The sequence below is a fragment of the Manis pentadactyla genome, chromosome 9 (genome assembly GCF_030020395.1).
Source record: "Manis pentadactyla isolate mManPen7 chromosome 9, mManPen7.hap1, whole genome shotgun sequence".
Lineage (NCBI taxonomy): Eukaryota > Metazoa > Chordata > Mammalia > Pholidota > Manidae > Manis > Manis pentadactyla.
The window spans coordinates 83,797,125-83,813,581 of NC_080027.1; the positions used below are offsets into that span (position 1 = coordinate 83,797,125).

General features: G+C 39.8%; 1 protein-coding gene across 5 annotated transcripts in view; it reads left to right on the forward strand.

Annotated features, from left to right (window-relative positions):
• HSD17B12 (hydroxysteroid 17-beta dehydrogenase 12) overlaps nucleotides 1–16,457 on the forward strand; it is a 224,495-nt gene that overhangs the window by 204,313 nt on the left and 3,725 nt on the right. The window contains exon 11 of one of the 5 annotated variants that reach the window (XM_057507574.1): nucleotides 1,383–1,409. The exons of the other annotated variants lie outside the window; for them this stretch is intronic. Coding sequence (XP_057363557.1) covers nucleotides 1,383–1,394 — 12 coding nt within the window. The 3' untranslated portion in view covers nucleotides 1,395–1,409. Of the gene's footprint in view, nucleotides 1–1,382; nucleotides 1,410–16,457 lie in introns of those variants that run through there. 5 annotated transcript variants of the gene reach the window in all.

The following is a 16,457-nucleotide window of genomic DNA, read 5'->3' on the forward strand; positions in this document are numbered from 1 at the left end:
TCCCACTCTATATCACCTTTTCACTCTAGGATAGTGTCCTTGAATGCACAGAAGTTTTTAATTTTGATATAGTTCAGTTTATCTATTTTCTCTAGTTGTCTGTGCTTTTGGTATCGTATGCAAGAAGTCTTTGACAAATCTAATGTCACAAAGCACTTCCCCTGTGTTTTCTTTCAAGAGTTTTATAGTTTTAGCTCTTACACTATCCATTTTCCAGAGAACTTTGATTTTATTATGTAGCTAACAGATACAGTGCTGTGAAAATACAATACAAAATATGAGAGGAAGCAAATGTAGGTGTTTTTATGAGCATCTGTCTCAAATCAGCTGTTGTTCAACACAAAGAAATAATGGCTCACAGTATTTCCATGCTTAGGCATATTTTTAACAATATCTTGGGAGAAGCTGCAATTCTTACCCCTTTCCTTCTTCTGCCCACAACCTGAGCCCACCTCCTCACAGACCCATTGTTCATTATGCTTTCATTGCTGTGAGCCTAGTATTTTGCTTTTTCCACCCTGCAGCCCCAGATGGTCAATTACCATCATCATCATAATACCTAGTATTTGAGGGGATGATTTTCAGGCACAGTGCCAAGCACTTCATATGTTCCCATTTAATTCCTTGCATCTCATAATGATTTCACAAGATGGTGTGGTGCAATCATTATCTTCTTTAAATTAATGGCAATTGGGGTTTAGAGAGGTTAAGCCAGTTGCCTATATAGAACCTGGTTTCAAGTCTGACTCTGTTTGGCACCAAAGCCTTTGTTCTTAACCACTGGGCTGTTTGTTCCAGGCTTTTAGAACAGCATTGAACACTTACTGATACATCTATGCTTTGGCAGTTATGGAACCAGAAGGTGCTTGGCTGCTTAGTTCCATTTCTTCCCTTATGTCTTTAGATAGTTAAGATGGCCCTAAGTGTTACCTAGATCTAGCTTCTGAACCCTTTCCATTCTCCAAGCAGATACTGAAGCTAAATCAACCACAGTGAGAGGAAGTGGTACTTAGAGGAAGGCTAGCGTGAATGTGTTTCCTCATCTTCAGGGGACTTCTTAAAGCCTGCTTCTTCTGAATTCCCCCACCTGGGGTCTTGTCCAAGATGTCACTGGGGAGGACAGGGTTTTTGAGAACCCTGAATTCTGTACTGAACTACCATACTCCCTCCGAACCTTGACACCAGTCATTTCAATACTAGTAGCTCAAAGTTGCTAGGTAGAATGTGTTGTATTTTGGTAATAAGGAAGCCAGTAAAGCATTCATAGGGGGTAAATGTCACAGGCCACACAATGTTATGCCATTTTCTCATTCTAAATCTATTACAATCAAGCTATTTAATAATTTTTAAACACCCACTGAGACTCAGCATGAATCTTACAGGTCCGTTGGTAGGTGACCTATAGGCAGGGTGACCAGAAGCTGCAAGCATCTCGACAACAAGAGGGAGTGTCAGGCTTCTGAGCACAGACGAGTGATTTCGAAAATGCAATGAATTGACAAGCCTATCTCCTCTTTCATTACCACAGCTTGTTTTCCTCCAAGATCTTTTCTCCATATTTATTCTCTGCCATTAATCTGAAGAAACTGCTACCAAAACACATTAGCATGTGTTTTCTGAAATATTTTACTAAGTAAACTTTTCTTTTTCCCTAATAATGAATTACAAATTATGTAATTCCGTTGATCATTGTCTTCCTTCATGTGAGTTCATCCAAGGTTTAAACTTCGTATGAATTTGTTGAAAAATTAAAACTGAAATGATTGTGAGGGAAAGTATAGTTGTCATTTCTGTATGAACATCAGAATGCTGAAGTAGAATACATTCTCATATTAATTCTGACCAAAAGGAGAAAAAATTGTTTTGAATGAAATTCAGAGTTCACAATTACTGGTTTGTCTTTGGTGGTGTTTTATGTGTGCACATTTTTTGGACTAGGAGTATTTATCAGCTGATTCCCCTTCCACTTCATCCCACATACTGTTTCCTGGGTGATCATGTTAAATACAAGTCAGATAATGGTGCTGTCCTCCAGTGGAGGCCTGTAATACTCAGGATTGAGTGCATACTCCGCAAGGTCTTTGCCTCTTGTACTACTCCCTCTTCCCACCGTGTTCCAGCCAGATTGGGCACTGTGGTATCTAGTCTGTGCTCTGCTTTCTGCCGTGACTGGCCCTGCTGCTGGCATGCACTTCCCCAGCTCCTCTCCAGGTCCCCTCCCTGCTCCATTCACACTTGAGCCTATGGGCACTGTCCATCTTCCAAAGCTCAGATGCCCTGGGAAACCTCTCAGCCACTTGTGCACATTTGGTTACACCTCTCTCTCTGCTCTCTTTCCTCTGCCTGATATTCTCTGGCCCTGTGCCCTTTCCCACTTCAATGTGTTCTTGAGAACTGGGCTTTTCTCTGGTTTGTCTTTGTGTTGCTAATGGCATGTGTCCTTCATCACATACTAGAGACCTGCTTTTTGCTTGGCAGTCACAGAGGACCTCAGGCATGTGAGGCCGTGCTTTATGGCACACAGGCATCCATTCTGAAGGCTTTTGGGGTTTCTTTTGTTGCTTCCATATGCCCCTGGCCTTGAATTTTCATCCTCTGTATCTGGAGGGCTTACAAGGTCAATGCTATGTTGTCCAGTTTCAGTTTCTTTTAATCTTTGGAAGGAAAGCTCTCCTTTTAGATCTACCCCAGTGTGAATGTGTACCAGATTACTCTTCTGGGAGGGGAAGAGACCGTGTTTTTCAAATCCTAGGTTGTTTTGTATTAATTATTTATTAATATTTTTTCCTTTGCTTTCTCTCTCCCTGTCTTTCCCTCGACTTCTTTCCTGTAATTTTGTAAGAGCATTTACAATTTCCTTCATGATTTCAGATTTGCCATTATCTAAGCATTTCCTGGAAATGCTAATAAACAGCGACATGTGATACAAATGCCCTGGAGGTAAATTAGGATGAGAAATTCATTATTGAGTAAACATTATCAAAAGTGTGCTCTGTGGGTGAGGACTGTTTGTTTTCATTATTGCCCTATAATTGGAGCAGTAAAAATTACGCTTAACTTTTTCAAAGGGCAGAGTCATAAGTACTCTGACTGGTTAGTTGGTGGGCCCCAGTACCAGCTCCTTCTGTGTGCCCTGTACCAAGTAGGCCTTAATGCTGAGCATGTAAGAAATAGCTAAGGCTAAGATGACATCCTAAAACCATGCTTCTTGAATTCTTATTCTGTAAAATGTTCACAAGGCTGCTTATTTTTTTTTTTTTTTAAATAATTATTTTTTATTGAAGGGTAGTTGACACACAGTATTACATTACATTAGTTTCAGGTGTACAACACAGTGATTCAACATTTATATACATGATAATTCTAAGTACCAGCTATCACCATACCAAGTTGTTACAATATTTTGACTATATTCCTTATGCTATACATTACATCCCAGTTACTTATTTATTTTACAATTGGAAGTGTGTACTTTTTCTTGGTTGTTGTTGTTAGGGCATCTCTCATATTTATTGATCAAATGGTTGTTAACAACAATAAAATTCTGTATAGGGGAGTCAATGCTCAATGCACAATCATTAATCCACCCCAAGCCTAATTTTCGTCAGTCTCCAATCTTCTGAAGCATAACGAACAAGTTCTTACATGGAGAACAAATTCTTACATAGTGAATAAGTTACATGGTGAACAGTACAAGGGCAGTCATCACAGAAACTTTTGGTTTTGCTCATGCATTGTGAACTATAAACAGTCAGTTCAAATATGAATACACATTTGATTTTTATACTTGATTTATATGTGGATACCACATTTCTCTCTTTATTATTTTTAATAAGATGCTGAAGTGGTAGGTAGATACAACATAAAGGTAGAAAACATAGTTTAGTGTTGTAAGAGAGCAAATGTAGATGATCAGGTGTGTGCCTGTAGACTATGTGTTAATCCAAGCTAGACAAGGGCAATAAAACATCCACATATGCAGAAGATTTCTCTCAGAACAGGGAGGGTGAGGTTCTAAGCCTCACCTCCGTTGATCCCCAATTTCTCACCTGATGACCCCCCCTGCGACTGTGCCTGTCTTAGGTTGTTCCTCCCTTGAGGAATCTTACCCGTCTCTGGCTAACCAGTCATCTTCCGGGGCCATACAGGGAAATGTGAAGTTGGTAAGTGAGAGAGAAGCCTTATTGTTTGAAATGGTTAGCTTTTTATTTCTTTGCATATTTATGCCCTGTGGCTTCTATGCCCAGCATTTGTCTTGAGGTATCTTTACCACTTGGAGGAGTTATGATACTCGGTAAATTTGATATGAGGCACGAATTCTATTTAAGAATTCGTTGTAATTAGGAAGGAAGAAGAAAAGCTATAGAAGTAGCAGGCGGGAGAAAACATGGGAAGATTGATTATTTCTTTGACATATCTTCTTGTAGAGTAACTTCAGCATGTATAGATTTTAAGCTACTACTTAAATTGCGCACACACATTAACATAATAGGAGTATAGTTACATAACCAAAGCATATCTGTAATTACCAGCCATCTCCAGTGAAACCAAGAAAACCAGTTAGGCACCCTAGGCATTTGTGAAAACTTATCAATGATATGATGGTTATTATCTAACTGAATTTGAATAGTTTGAGAAAAATCAGACAAATTAAAACAACCCATTCCTGGGCGCTGTTCACATCCCATATGTTCTTTTAACAGTAAATAGTCTGTAGTTGTAAGATTTTGGAGCGCTACAATTTGCACTTCTCCTAATTCTTGGTTGAGTTCCAACAGTATAGATCCAGTCAAATTTGTTGTTTTACTGTATGCACAGGCCAGCTTAGATATCTCCTTCATTCCCATGGCAAGTCCAGGAGCTGGTGGGATGAGTGCATCTACAGCTGTAGCAGTGCGTGGATCTTTGTAGGGGTTTTTTGATGATCATCTTCTGGCATGAGTCTTCCAGAGAGTGCTGATGTTGGAAGTTCTCTTTCATATCGTTTCTTAGTTCATTTTCGGGGTAGCCAAATTAGGCTTTGATCCTCTGTATAAACACAAACAGACCCTTTGCCTACACTTTTATATGTCCTTTATATCATTGTGTAGAACTCATTAGAGGTCACCACATAGGAACTGCATTTTTTTTTTTTTTAATCATTAATCTACACTTACATGACGAATACTTTGTTTACTAGGCTCTCCCCTATACCAGGTCCCCCCTATATACTCCTTTACAGTCACTGTCCATCAGCGTAGCAACCTGTTGTAGAATCACTACTTGTCTTCTCTGTGTTGTACAGCCCTCCCCTTTCTCCCACCCCGCTATGGATGCTAATCTTAATACCCCCCTGCTTCTCCCCCCCTTATCCCTCCCTACCCACCCATCCTCCCCAGTCCCTTTCCCTTTGGTACCTGTTAGTCCATTCTTGAGTTCTGTGATTCTGCTGCTGTTTTGTTCCTTCAGTTTTTCCTTTGTTCTTATATTCCACAGATGAGTGAAATCATTTGGTATTTCTCTTTCTCCGCTTGGCTTGTTTCACTGAGCAAAATACCCTCCAGCTCCATCCATGTTGCTGCAAATGGTTGGATTTGCCCTTTTCTTATGGCTGAGTAGTATTCCATTGTGTATATGTACCACATCTTCTTTATCCATTCATCTATCGATGGACATTTAGGTTGCTTCCAATTCTTGGCTATTGTAAATAGTGCTGCGATAAACAAAGGGGTGCACTGATCTTTCTCATACTTGATTGCTGCATTCTTAGGGTAAATTCCTAGGAGTGCAATTCCTGGGTCAAATGGTAAGTCTGTTTTGAGCATTTTGATGTACCTCCATACTGCTTTCCACAATGGTTGAACAAGTTTACATTCCCACCAGCAGTGTAGGAGGGTTCCCCTTTCTCCACAGCCTCGCCAACATTTGTTGTTGTTTGTCTTTTGGATGGCAGCCATCCTTACTGGTGTGAGGTGATACCTCATTGTAGTTTTAATTTGCATTTCTCTGATAATTAGCGATGTGGAGCATCTTTTCATGTGTCTGTTGGCCATCTGTATTTCTTTTTTGGAGAACCGTCTGTTCAGTTCCTTTGCCCATTTTTTAATTGGGTTATTTGTTTTTTGTTTGTTGAGGCATGTGAGCTCTTTATATATTCTGGACGTCAAGCCTTTATCGGATGTGTCATTTTCAAAGATATTCTCCCATACTGTAGGGTTTCTTTTTGTTCTATTGATGGTGTCTTTTGCTGTACAGAAGCTTTTCAGCTTAATATAGTCCCACTTGTTCATTTTTGCTGTTGTTTTCCTTGCCTGGGGAGATATGTTCAAGAAGAGGTCACTCATGTTTATGTCTAAGAGGTTTTCGCCTATGTTTTCTTCCAAGAGTTTAATGGTTTCATGGCTTACATTCAGGTCTTTGATCCATTTTGAGTTTACTTTTGTATATGGGGTTAGACGATGGTCCAGTTTCATTCTCCTACATGTAGCTGTCCAGTTTTGCCAGCACCATCTGTTGAAGAGACTGTCATTTCGCCATTGTATGTCCATGGCTCCTTTATCAAATATTAATTGACCATATACGTCTGAGTTAATGTCTGGATTGTCTAGTCTGTTCCATTGGTCTGTGGCTCTGTTCTTGTGCCAGTACCAAATTGTCTTGATTACTATGGCTTTATAATAGAGCTTGAAGTTGGGGAGTGAGATCCCCCCTACTTTATTCTTCTTTCTCAGGATTGCTTTGGCTATTCGGGGTCTTTGGTGGTTTCATATGAATTTTTGAATTATTTGTTCCAGTTCATTGAAGAATGTTGCTGGTAGTTTCATAGGGATTGCATCAAATCTGTATATTGCTTTGGGCAGGATGGCCATTTTGACGATATTAATTCTTCCTAGCCATGAGCATGGGATGCGTTTCCATCTGTTAGTGTCCCCTTTAATTTCTTTTAAGAGTGACTTGTAGTTTTCAGAATATAAGTCTTTCACTTCTTTGGTTAGGTTTATTCCTAGGTATTTTATTTTTTTTGATGCAATTGTGAATGGAGTTGTTTTCCTGATTTCTCTTTCTGTTTTTTTCATTGTTGGTATATAGGAAAGCCACAGATTTCTGTGTGTTGATTTTGTATCCTGCAACTTTGCTGTATTCCGATATCAGTTCTAGTAGTTCTGGGGTGGAGTCTTTAGGGTTTTTTATGTACAGTATCATGTCATCTGCAAATAGTGACAGTTTGACTTCTTCTTTGCCAATCTGGATTCCTTGTATTTTTTTGTTTTGTCTGATTGCCGTGGCTAGGACCTCTAGTACAATGTTAAATAACAGTGGGGAGAGTGGGCATCCCTGTCTAGTTCCCGATCTCAGCGGAAATGCTTTCAGCTTCTCGCTATTCAATATAATGTTGGCTGTGGGTTTTTCATAGATGGCCTTTATTATGTTGAGGTACTTGCCCTCTATTCCCATTTTGCTGAGAGTTTTTATCATGAATGGATGTTGAACTTTGTCAAATGCTTTTTCAGCATCTATGGAGATGATCATGTGGTTTTTGTCTTTCTTTTTGTTGATGTGGTGGATGATATTGGTGGACTTTCGAATGTTGTGCCATCCTTGCATCCCTGGGATGAATCCCACTTGGTCATGGTGTACGATGGTTTTGATGTATTTTTGAATTCGGTTTGCTAAAATTTTGTTGAGTATTTTTGCGTCTACGTTCATCAGGGATATTGGTCTGTAGTTTTCTTTTTTGGTGGTGTCTTTGCCTGGTTTTGGTATTAGGGTGATGTTAGCTTCATAGAATGAGTTTGGGAGTGTCCCCTCCTCTTCTATTTCTTGGAAAACTTTAAGGAGAATGGGTATTATGTCTTCCCTGTATGTCTGATAAAATTCCGAGGTAAATCCATCTGGCCCAGGGGTTTTGTTCTTTGGTAGTTTTTTGATTACCGCTTCAATTTCGTTGCTGGTAATTGGTCTGTTTAGATTTTCTGTTTCTTTTTGGGTTGTATTTTGGTTGTATTTTTCTAGGAAGTTGTCCATTTCTCCTAGGTTTCCCAGCTTGTTAGCATATAGGTTTTCATAGTAGTCTCTAATAATTCTTTGTATTTCTGCGGGATCTGTTGTGATTTTTCCTTTCTCATTTCTGATACTGTTGATTTGTGTTGACTCTCTTTTCCTCTTAATAAGTCTGGCTAGAGGCTTATCTATTTTGTTTATTTTCTCGAAGAACCAGCTCTTGGTTTCATTGATTTTTGCTATTGTTTTATTCTTCTCAATTTTATTTATTTCTTCTCTGATCTTTATTATGTCCCTCCTTCTGCTGACCTTAGGCCTCATCTGTTCTTCTTTTTCCAATTTCGATAATTGTGACATTAGTCCGTTCATTTGGGATTGCTCTTCCTTTTTTAAATATGCTTGGAGTGCTATATACTTTCCTCTTAAGACTGCTTTTGCTGCGTCCCACAGAAGTTGGGGCTTAGTGTTGTTGTTGTCATTTGTTTCCATATATTGCTGGATCTCCATTTTGATTTGGTCATTGATCCATTGATTATTTAGGAGCGTGTTGTTTAGCCTCCATGTGTTTGTGAGCCTTTTTGCTTTCTTTGAACAGTTTATTTCTAGTTTAGTGCCTTTGTGGTCTGAAAAGTTGGTTGGTAGGATTTCAATCTTTTGGAATTTACTGAGGCTCTTTTTGTGTCCTAGTATGTGGTCTATTCTGGAGAATGTTCCATGTGCACTTGAGAAGAACGTGTATCCTGTTGCTTTTGGATGTAGAGTTCTGTAGATGTCTATTAGGTCCATCTGTTCTAGTGTGTTGTTCAGTGCCTCTGTGTCCTTACTTATTTTCTGTCTGGTGGATCTGTCCTTTGGAGTGAGTGGTGTGTTGAAGTCTCCTAGAATGAATGCATTGCATTCTATTTCCTCCTTTAGTTCTGTTAATATTTGTTTCAGGTATGTTGGTGCTCCTGTATTGGGTGCATATATATTTATAATGGTTATATCCTCTTGATGGACTGAGCCCTTTATCATTATGTAATGTCATTCTCTGTCTTTTGTTACTTTCTTTATTTTGAAGTCTGTTTTGTCTGATACCAGAATTGCAACACCTGCTTTCTTCTCTCTGTTGTTTGCTTGAAATATCTTTTTCCATCCCTTGACTTTAAGTCTGTGCGCGTCTTTGGGTTTGAGGTGAGTCTCTTGTAAGCAGCGTATGGATGGATCTTGCTTTTTTATCCATTCTATTACTCTGTGTCTTTTGATTGGTGCATTCAGTCCATTTACATTTAGGGTGATTATTGAAAGGTATGAATTTATTGCCATTGCAGGCTTTAAGTCTGTGGTTACCAAAGGTTTAGGGTTAGCTTCTTTACTGTCTTACTGTCTAACTTAACTCGCTTGTTGAGCTATTATAAACACAATCTGATGATTCTTTATTTCTCTCCCTTCTTATTCCTCCTCCTCCCTTCTTCATATGTTGGGTGTTTTGTTGTGTGCTCTTTTTAGTAGTGCTCCCATCTAGAGCAGTCCCTGTAGGATGCCCTGTAGAGGTGGTTTGTGGGAGGCAAATTCCCTCAACTTTTGCTTGTCTGGGAATTGTTTAATCCCTCCTTCATATTTAAATGATATTCGTGCTGGATACAGTAGTCTTGGTTCGAGGCCCTTCTGTTTCATTGCATTAAGTATATCATGCCATTCTCTTCTGGCCTGTAGGGTTTCTGTTGAGAAGTCTGATGATAGCCTGATGGGTTTTCCTTTGTAGGTAACCTTTTTTTTCTCTCTGGCTGCTTGTAATACTTTGTCCTTGTCTTTGATCTTTGCCATTTTAATTATTATGTGTCTTGGTGTTGCCCTCCTTGGATCCCTTGTCATGGGAGTTCTGTGTACCTCTGTGGTCTGAGAGGCCATTTCTTCCCCTAGTTTGGGGAAATTTTCAGCAATTATTTCTTCAAAGACATTTTCTATCCCCTTTTCTCTCTCTACTTCTTCTGGAATGCCTATGATTCTTATATTATTTCTTTTATATTGATCACTCAGCTCTCTTAAAATTCTTTCATTCCTGGAGATCCTTTTATCTCTCTCTGCATCAGCTTCTCTGCATTCCTGTTCTCTGTTTTCTAGTCCATTAATGGTCTCTTGCATCTCGTCCATTCTGTTTTGAAGTCCTTCCAGAGCTTGTTTTATTTCTGAATTCTCCTTCCTTAGTTCTTGCATATTTCTCTGCAAGTCCATCAGCATGGTTATGACTTTTGTTTTGAATTCTTTTTCAGGTAGACTGGCTAAATCTATCTCCCCAGATTCCTTCTCAGGGGAAGATGTAGCAGATGCTGAAGCTGTCTGGGTTAGTCTTGTCTGGATCATATTTTTTTGCCTTTTCATGTTGACAGGTGCTATTGACTGTCAGCTGGGAGGGCCAAAATTTTCACTTACTACTGGCCTTTCTTTACTGGGGCAACTGCGACCCCTAGTGGCTTATGTTGGGTAATTGCGTGTAGAGTGGGTCTTTGTGTCTTGCCTGGCCGGAAGGGAGAAATTTCCCTTTCTGTGGGCGGAATTTGTCTCAGGCTGCTTCTCTGCTTTCGCAGCGCCCGGTGGGGTGATGGATGGGGGGGCTGCTTGACTGTTTGCCTCCGTGAGGGGTCTCAGAGCTGTTGCCCAGGGGGTTAGTGCACCCGGTTTTCCCTGTGATTTCCAGCTGCTGTACTGTGACCTGGGTTGTTTCCGTCAAGCTGTTAAGTCCCTGTCCCTTTAAGACTTTCAAAAAGCCCCTGCTTTTCTTTGTCACAGGGGCATCAGCTTCAGCACCCGCTCAGAGGTCTTACTCCCTGTTCCCCCAGTATCCAGGGCCCCCTGGGCATATACTGTGTCTGCGCTCTGGCCCGGATGGCTGGGGCTGGGTGTTCGGCAGTCCTGGGCTCCGTCTCCCTCCCGCTCTGCCTATTCTTCTCCCACCGGGAGCTGGGGGGAGGGGCGCTCGGGTCCCGCCGGGCCGGGGCTTGTATCTTACCCCTTTCACCAGTCGCTGGGTTCTCGCTGGTGTAGCTGCAGTCTGGCCACTGTCCTGCGTCTTCTGGTCTCTCTTTTAGGGCTAGTTGTGTTTGTTGTATTTTCAAAAGTATATATGTTTTTGGGAGGAGATTCCCACTGTCCTACTCACGCCGCCATGTTGGCTCCGCCCCAAGGCTGCTTATTTTTAAAAAAACTTTTTATTTTGGAATAATTTCAAATCAACAGAAATTATAAGAATAAGAAAAGTACAAAGAACACCCCAGTATCCTTTACCAAGGTTCACTTGTTGTTGAACATTTTACTTTTTAAAAATATTTTATTGTTTTTGTCATTGAAAAGAAAGTTGCCCACATCATGGTTCTTTACCTGTAAATAGCTCAGTGTGTGTATTCCCAAAGAATAAGAATATACACATTATATATCCCATAAGTTATGATAATTCTTCACAAACCTGCCTTTTGAAGAAGTTTTTGTTGCTGAAGAATTCATGAAGCCCTCCTGAATATTTGGTCATTTCAAAGCAAGAGATTAGAGCTTCCTTCATCGGGGCCAGACCACATTTATCACAGGTGTGCTTACGGGCAATGAGGGAAGGATGCTGAGCTTGGAGTCAGCAGACCAAGGGTTTAGGTCTGATGTCACTGCTCAGTGGTCTTCTGATCTACAGAAAGCTGCTTCATTACTTTGAGCCTTTGGGGACAAATGATGTGGCATATATAAAAACACTGGAAGCTGTGAAATGATATACAAGTGGGAAGAAGAGAGGAAAGAAACATGCATTTATTGAATATTTACAGTATGCCCCATGTTTCACCTATTTTGTGACCTTAATTGAAAGAGATGTTAACCTAGTGCTATTTCACAGTAGGAAACTATGAAATCAACAGGCATCAGGCAACTTGCCTAAGGTTAGTTCAGTTTTTCAGACAGTGGGTGCCTGCTGTTAGCCAGGTCCTTAGCTAGGCAGAGCACAAACAAAAGTGAGTAAGACCCAGTCCCTGTCCTCAGGGCACACACAGAAAGAGAAGACAGATATTTAAACACATTACAACCCCAAGGGATAGTAAGTCCAAAACTAGAGGTATATATCATGATCCACATTCAAGAAATATTTAGAGGGTACCGAATAGTCTGGCAAGTGGAGATACAGTGATAAAAAAGATAGATGGAGTCCCCACTGTGGTAGAATTTACATTTAGTAGAAAAGAGACAGACAGTAAACACATAAACAAATACATGAATGAGATTATACAATGATAAGTGCCATGAAGAAACTACAGGAAGGTGATATGTTCAAGAAGGCGGCAAACACAGGGAATTCACTGGCCGGGATTTGTAGCCTGGGCGTGGGTCACTCCAAAGTCTGTGTGCCTTCTGCAGTGCCTTCCTGTTTCTCACTGAAGAGCTGCTCTGTGCTGGACGGTTTTCTTCCTTAGAGCCTGGGAAGCCAGGCCTTTTGGAAATGGTATCAAGAGGGAAATCATTTGCTAACTGAAACCATCCCATAAGATACAGTTTACCTGACTCTTTACCAAAAGGAAGATGAAGGTGCAGGTGCAGCCCATCTAGATCCAGAGACAGTGGTGTTAGGGTTCAGTTGGCTTGAAAAAGAAGTGGGCTTTCTCATTCTCAGCACGAGATCACACCAGAATACTCCATTTAGATGTGAACTTATAATGGAGAAATTCTCTGGGCCTCATTCTCAGTTACCCACCTTCCTGTGCTCTTCGGTGATGTGAGTTGGTGGTTTTGTTAATTCTGGTAAAAATGTGGTTTTTAATCAAAATAAATATAGAAAACATATAGCACAAATGAAGATGAGGTAGAAAACAAAATTCAAGCTTTTTTTAATCAAAGAAGATACTCCTTTTATATTTTGTTAATTTTTTTATAACAGAGTAATTATATAGATCTGTTGGGCTTCAAAGAGCAAGAAAGCTAAATATTAAGAAATGACTGTTGGGATTGAAAACATAATTCTTCACCCATTCTTGTTAATTGTCAGTGGCAATGGAAGAAGACAATGGAGTGTGTTGTTAGTGCAAATGGAGTCTAAATAGAAAACTGTAAAACAGTGTAAAGATTCTCATAGGAAATGTTCATGTTGGGTCAACTGTGCCGACTTTGAGAAATGGCTTGAAATAGTAAAATCAGTCCTGTTGGGATAATTGGACTCAAATCCATTCCAACCAGGTGAATCCCCATGTTTGTTAGTAATGTCTTTTTTTCTTGGCCCTTTACAACAGTGTTACACTCACTACAAGAACTTACAAGGTACTAAGTTTAAGACTTAAGAGGTAATCTGTCCAGAAGGGACTCAGATATCCATGTGTTTAGCTCAATAGATGCTCTCTGCAGAAAAGGGAACTCCCATACCCTTTTTAACCTCAGTCAAGTATTTCTTTACAAATCCATGCTGAAAAAATACAAATACTAGAAAATAATTACTAGTATATACCAAAGTTCAACTCACACACTCCTTAACTGATAATATTTTATTTAAATCCTCATAAGAGTACAATAAGGAAGAGCCTGGATCTCTTCATTACAGAGGAAGAAACCAAAGTTCAGTATTTTGCCCAGGACTGATATTTTCTCCCCTTTACCCCACTACCTCTTTCTCTCATACCCCAAATTCAATCTGCTGGGAAATCCCACTGACTTTAGTTTGTCTTTGAAACATATCCATTGTCTTACCCTTTCCATGACCACTGCTGCTACCAGTGTGATTTGAGCCACCGTGATTTCTTATGTCGACATTTTGTGGTGTCTTTCAATCTGGCCTCCCTGTTCCCATTCCTCGCCTATAGCTCCCACAGTCTGCTGCTGGCAGTGAGAGTGATCTCTTTAAAGCAAAACCCAAGTCATTTTCATTCCTCTTCTAAAAAATTCTGCCATGGCTTTTCATCTGTTTTAGTGTAAAATCATGAATTCTTATGACCCACCATGTTCTGATTTCAAATGTTCCCACATTATCTCACCCGTTCTTGCAGTTGCTCAGACCCCTTCATCAACAGTCCTACCTCTGGGCCTTTGCATGTGCTGTCCTTTCCATATAAAAGGCTCATTACCTGTAGGCTCTTTGCTAGCTCCCTCCCTTCATTCAGATCTTGAGAGCAGGCAATACCTTACCACATCAGAGAGGCCTTCCTTCACCACCTGTAGGAACAGCCTTCATCACCTCTATCTTCTGCTCAGGTTCCTTTCTATTTCCTTTTTATAGTCACCTCCAGTATTGTGTATGTGTTTTACTATTTGTAGTCTCTGTGTTCTCACCCTCCTCCCTTTTCAGTAAAATGTAAGGTCTGTAAAATTAGGGACTTTGTTTTTGTTCATAACTGTGTTCCAGGTACCTAAAACAGTATCCTAGTAGGTGTTTAGGAAATATTTGTTGTTAAATAAATGCTTTTTGTGAAATTAAACTGGTTTTCCTTTTGTTCGTTGAATGTTAACATACAAGTTCCACAAATTTGGAGGTAAATCGTTTGTTAAGATTATCAGCCAGCCAGCATTTATCAAGGAATTTCTTTGAGCAGAACACACATCTTAACTCCTTTACTTTGGGCTTAGGTGCTGAGGTTTTACCTAACATTCCTATGGGGTCTTTGCGTGTCACCATGTAATCAGGGACCTCTGCACCATCAGAATATGCCTTTTTCCTAACATTTTCTGGAAAATCCAAGGGTTTCTAGTGAGATAATCAAAGGCCCTTTGGTAGAAATGCTCATCTCATTGTCTGCAAATAAAAGAATACTAACTCAAACCTAGGATCTACTTAAAATTATTCAGACTTTTCTGGAGGATATTGCATCCTGAAATGGGAGACAAATACACAGATTTAAGGAGAAAAAAATCCCTAAAATGCCTAGGAGCTGTAACCTCTGCCTTAAGAATGCATTCAGGTCACACGTAGCTTCTTGCTCAGAAAGACTGATTAGATACTGTGTCTAGATTTCCATATTGTACAAACAGATTGTAGCCTGGCATCCTCTGGATCCATATTTTCAAAAGTGTGGTTTTGAGTTCTGGTCATTTTTAAATTTGAGAAGGCATGTTTAATATACAGATGACTACATGAAATAATACATAGATGCTCTACTTACTACCTGAAGTTACAAGGGTCTGTGAATCTTGAATACCTGCCATGCAGTGTTAGACATCTTCCCACTACTCCGTGACAATTCAGCTGTAGGACCCTCCTGATTCTGAATTGAGCCCCCCTATATTGTTTGGTAAAGACAAGATACCTAAACGAGCTACTCTGGAGGGTGAGAAAAAAAATACAAAGTTGTCTCCAGGGATTTTTTTTTTTTAATAGGCTGAGCAAGGGCAAAACATCAACAGCTTTGCTTAATACCCTAGTTAATTATTTTCAGTTTGGGATTCCAACTTTGGAGACCAGGACACTTGCCCATATCTGTAGCTGTCAAGATAGAGTTGTTTCCTAGTGGCATTATTTATAATGGCAGATTATTGAGCTTCTGCAACTTGTAAAATTTGTTCTGCCCAAAATACTGCCTGTCAAAAATACAAGTATCATGACCTGTTACCTGGAATGTTTACTGAGTAAGCAGAAAAAATGGATTAATGATTCCTTATGGGTTTTTTGTTCAGCTATTTAAGGATGTACCTAGATGACATTTTGACATATATTTCTTTGCTTTTATGTAACTTGAAATAATCCTTTTTAAGTTCTTGGCAAGTAGCTAAACCTCTAAGTTTGCCTTTGTTTAGATAGTTGATGTTGTTTAAGCTTCAGAATATCTAAAATTTTGGTTTAAACTCTCCTATTACCTTGTCAACTTCTTGGTGTAATTAATTTTCTGGACTGTAGCAGTGGAAAAGGACCCCCATATGTTTCTTTGGTGTTGTCTGTAATTAAGTGTTCTGTTGCTAACTCATTCAACAGATCTTTGTGCCCTACTATGTGCCAGGTACTGTCCTAAGCATTGACAATATAGTGGTGAGCAAGACTTACGTCTTCATAGAGCTTAGCTCTAGAAGTTTGAATGCTGCCCAGTGATTGGATTTAGTTTTCTGTACTGTTTAGTCTTCCTCCTGCCATTGCTTCAGACATTTCCAGTGTTTAAACCATACTGAACTATGTGCAGTTCCCTGAGAACATCATGCTCTCTTATGTCTCCTTTGTTGTTCTCATTACCCAAAATGTTCTTCCCTTATTTGTTTAGCGGGCAATCTCTTCCACTTCCCTTAAGACGTTTCAAAAGTTATTTCCTCTCTGAATCCTTTCCATCCTTCACTAGGCCATATTAGCTACCTTAATTTTAAACCATTGTGAAAATAAGTAAATACACTTTACAGAATGGAATTTACATTTCTTAGTTGGAAAAACATAATTTGACTTGGAATTCCTGCGTATGCTTCCTTTGTCCCCACCTCCAGAGCCAGGAGGTTCTCCAGACTGTCAGGGTGGTTTAGCTGAGTAATGGGTTAACTTGTGGCACCATCAAGTGGTTCAGCTAGGC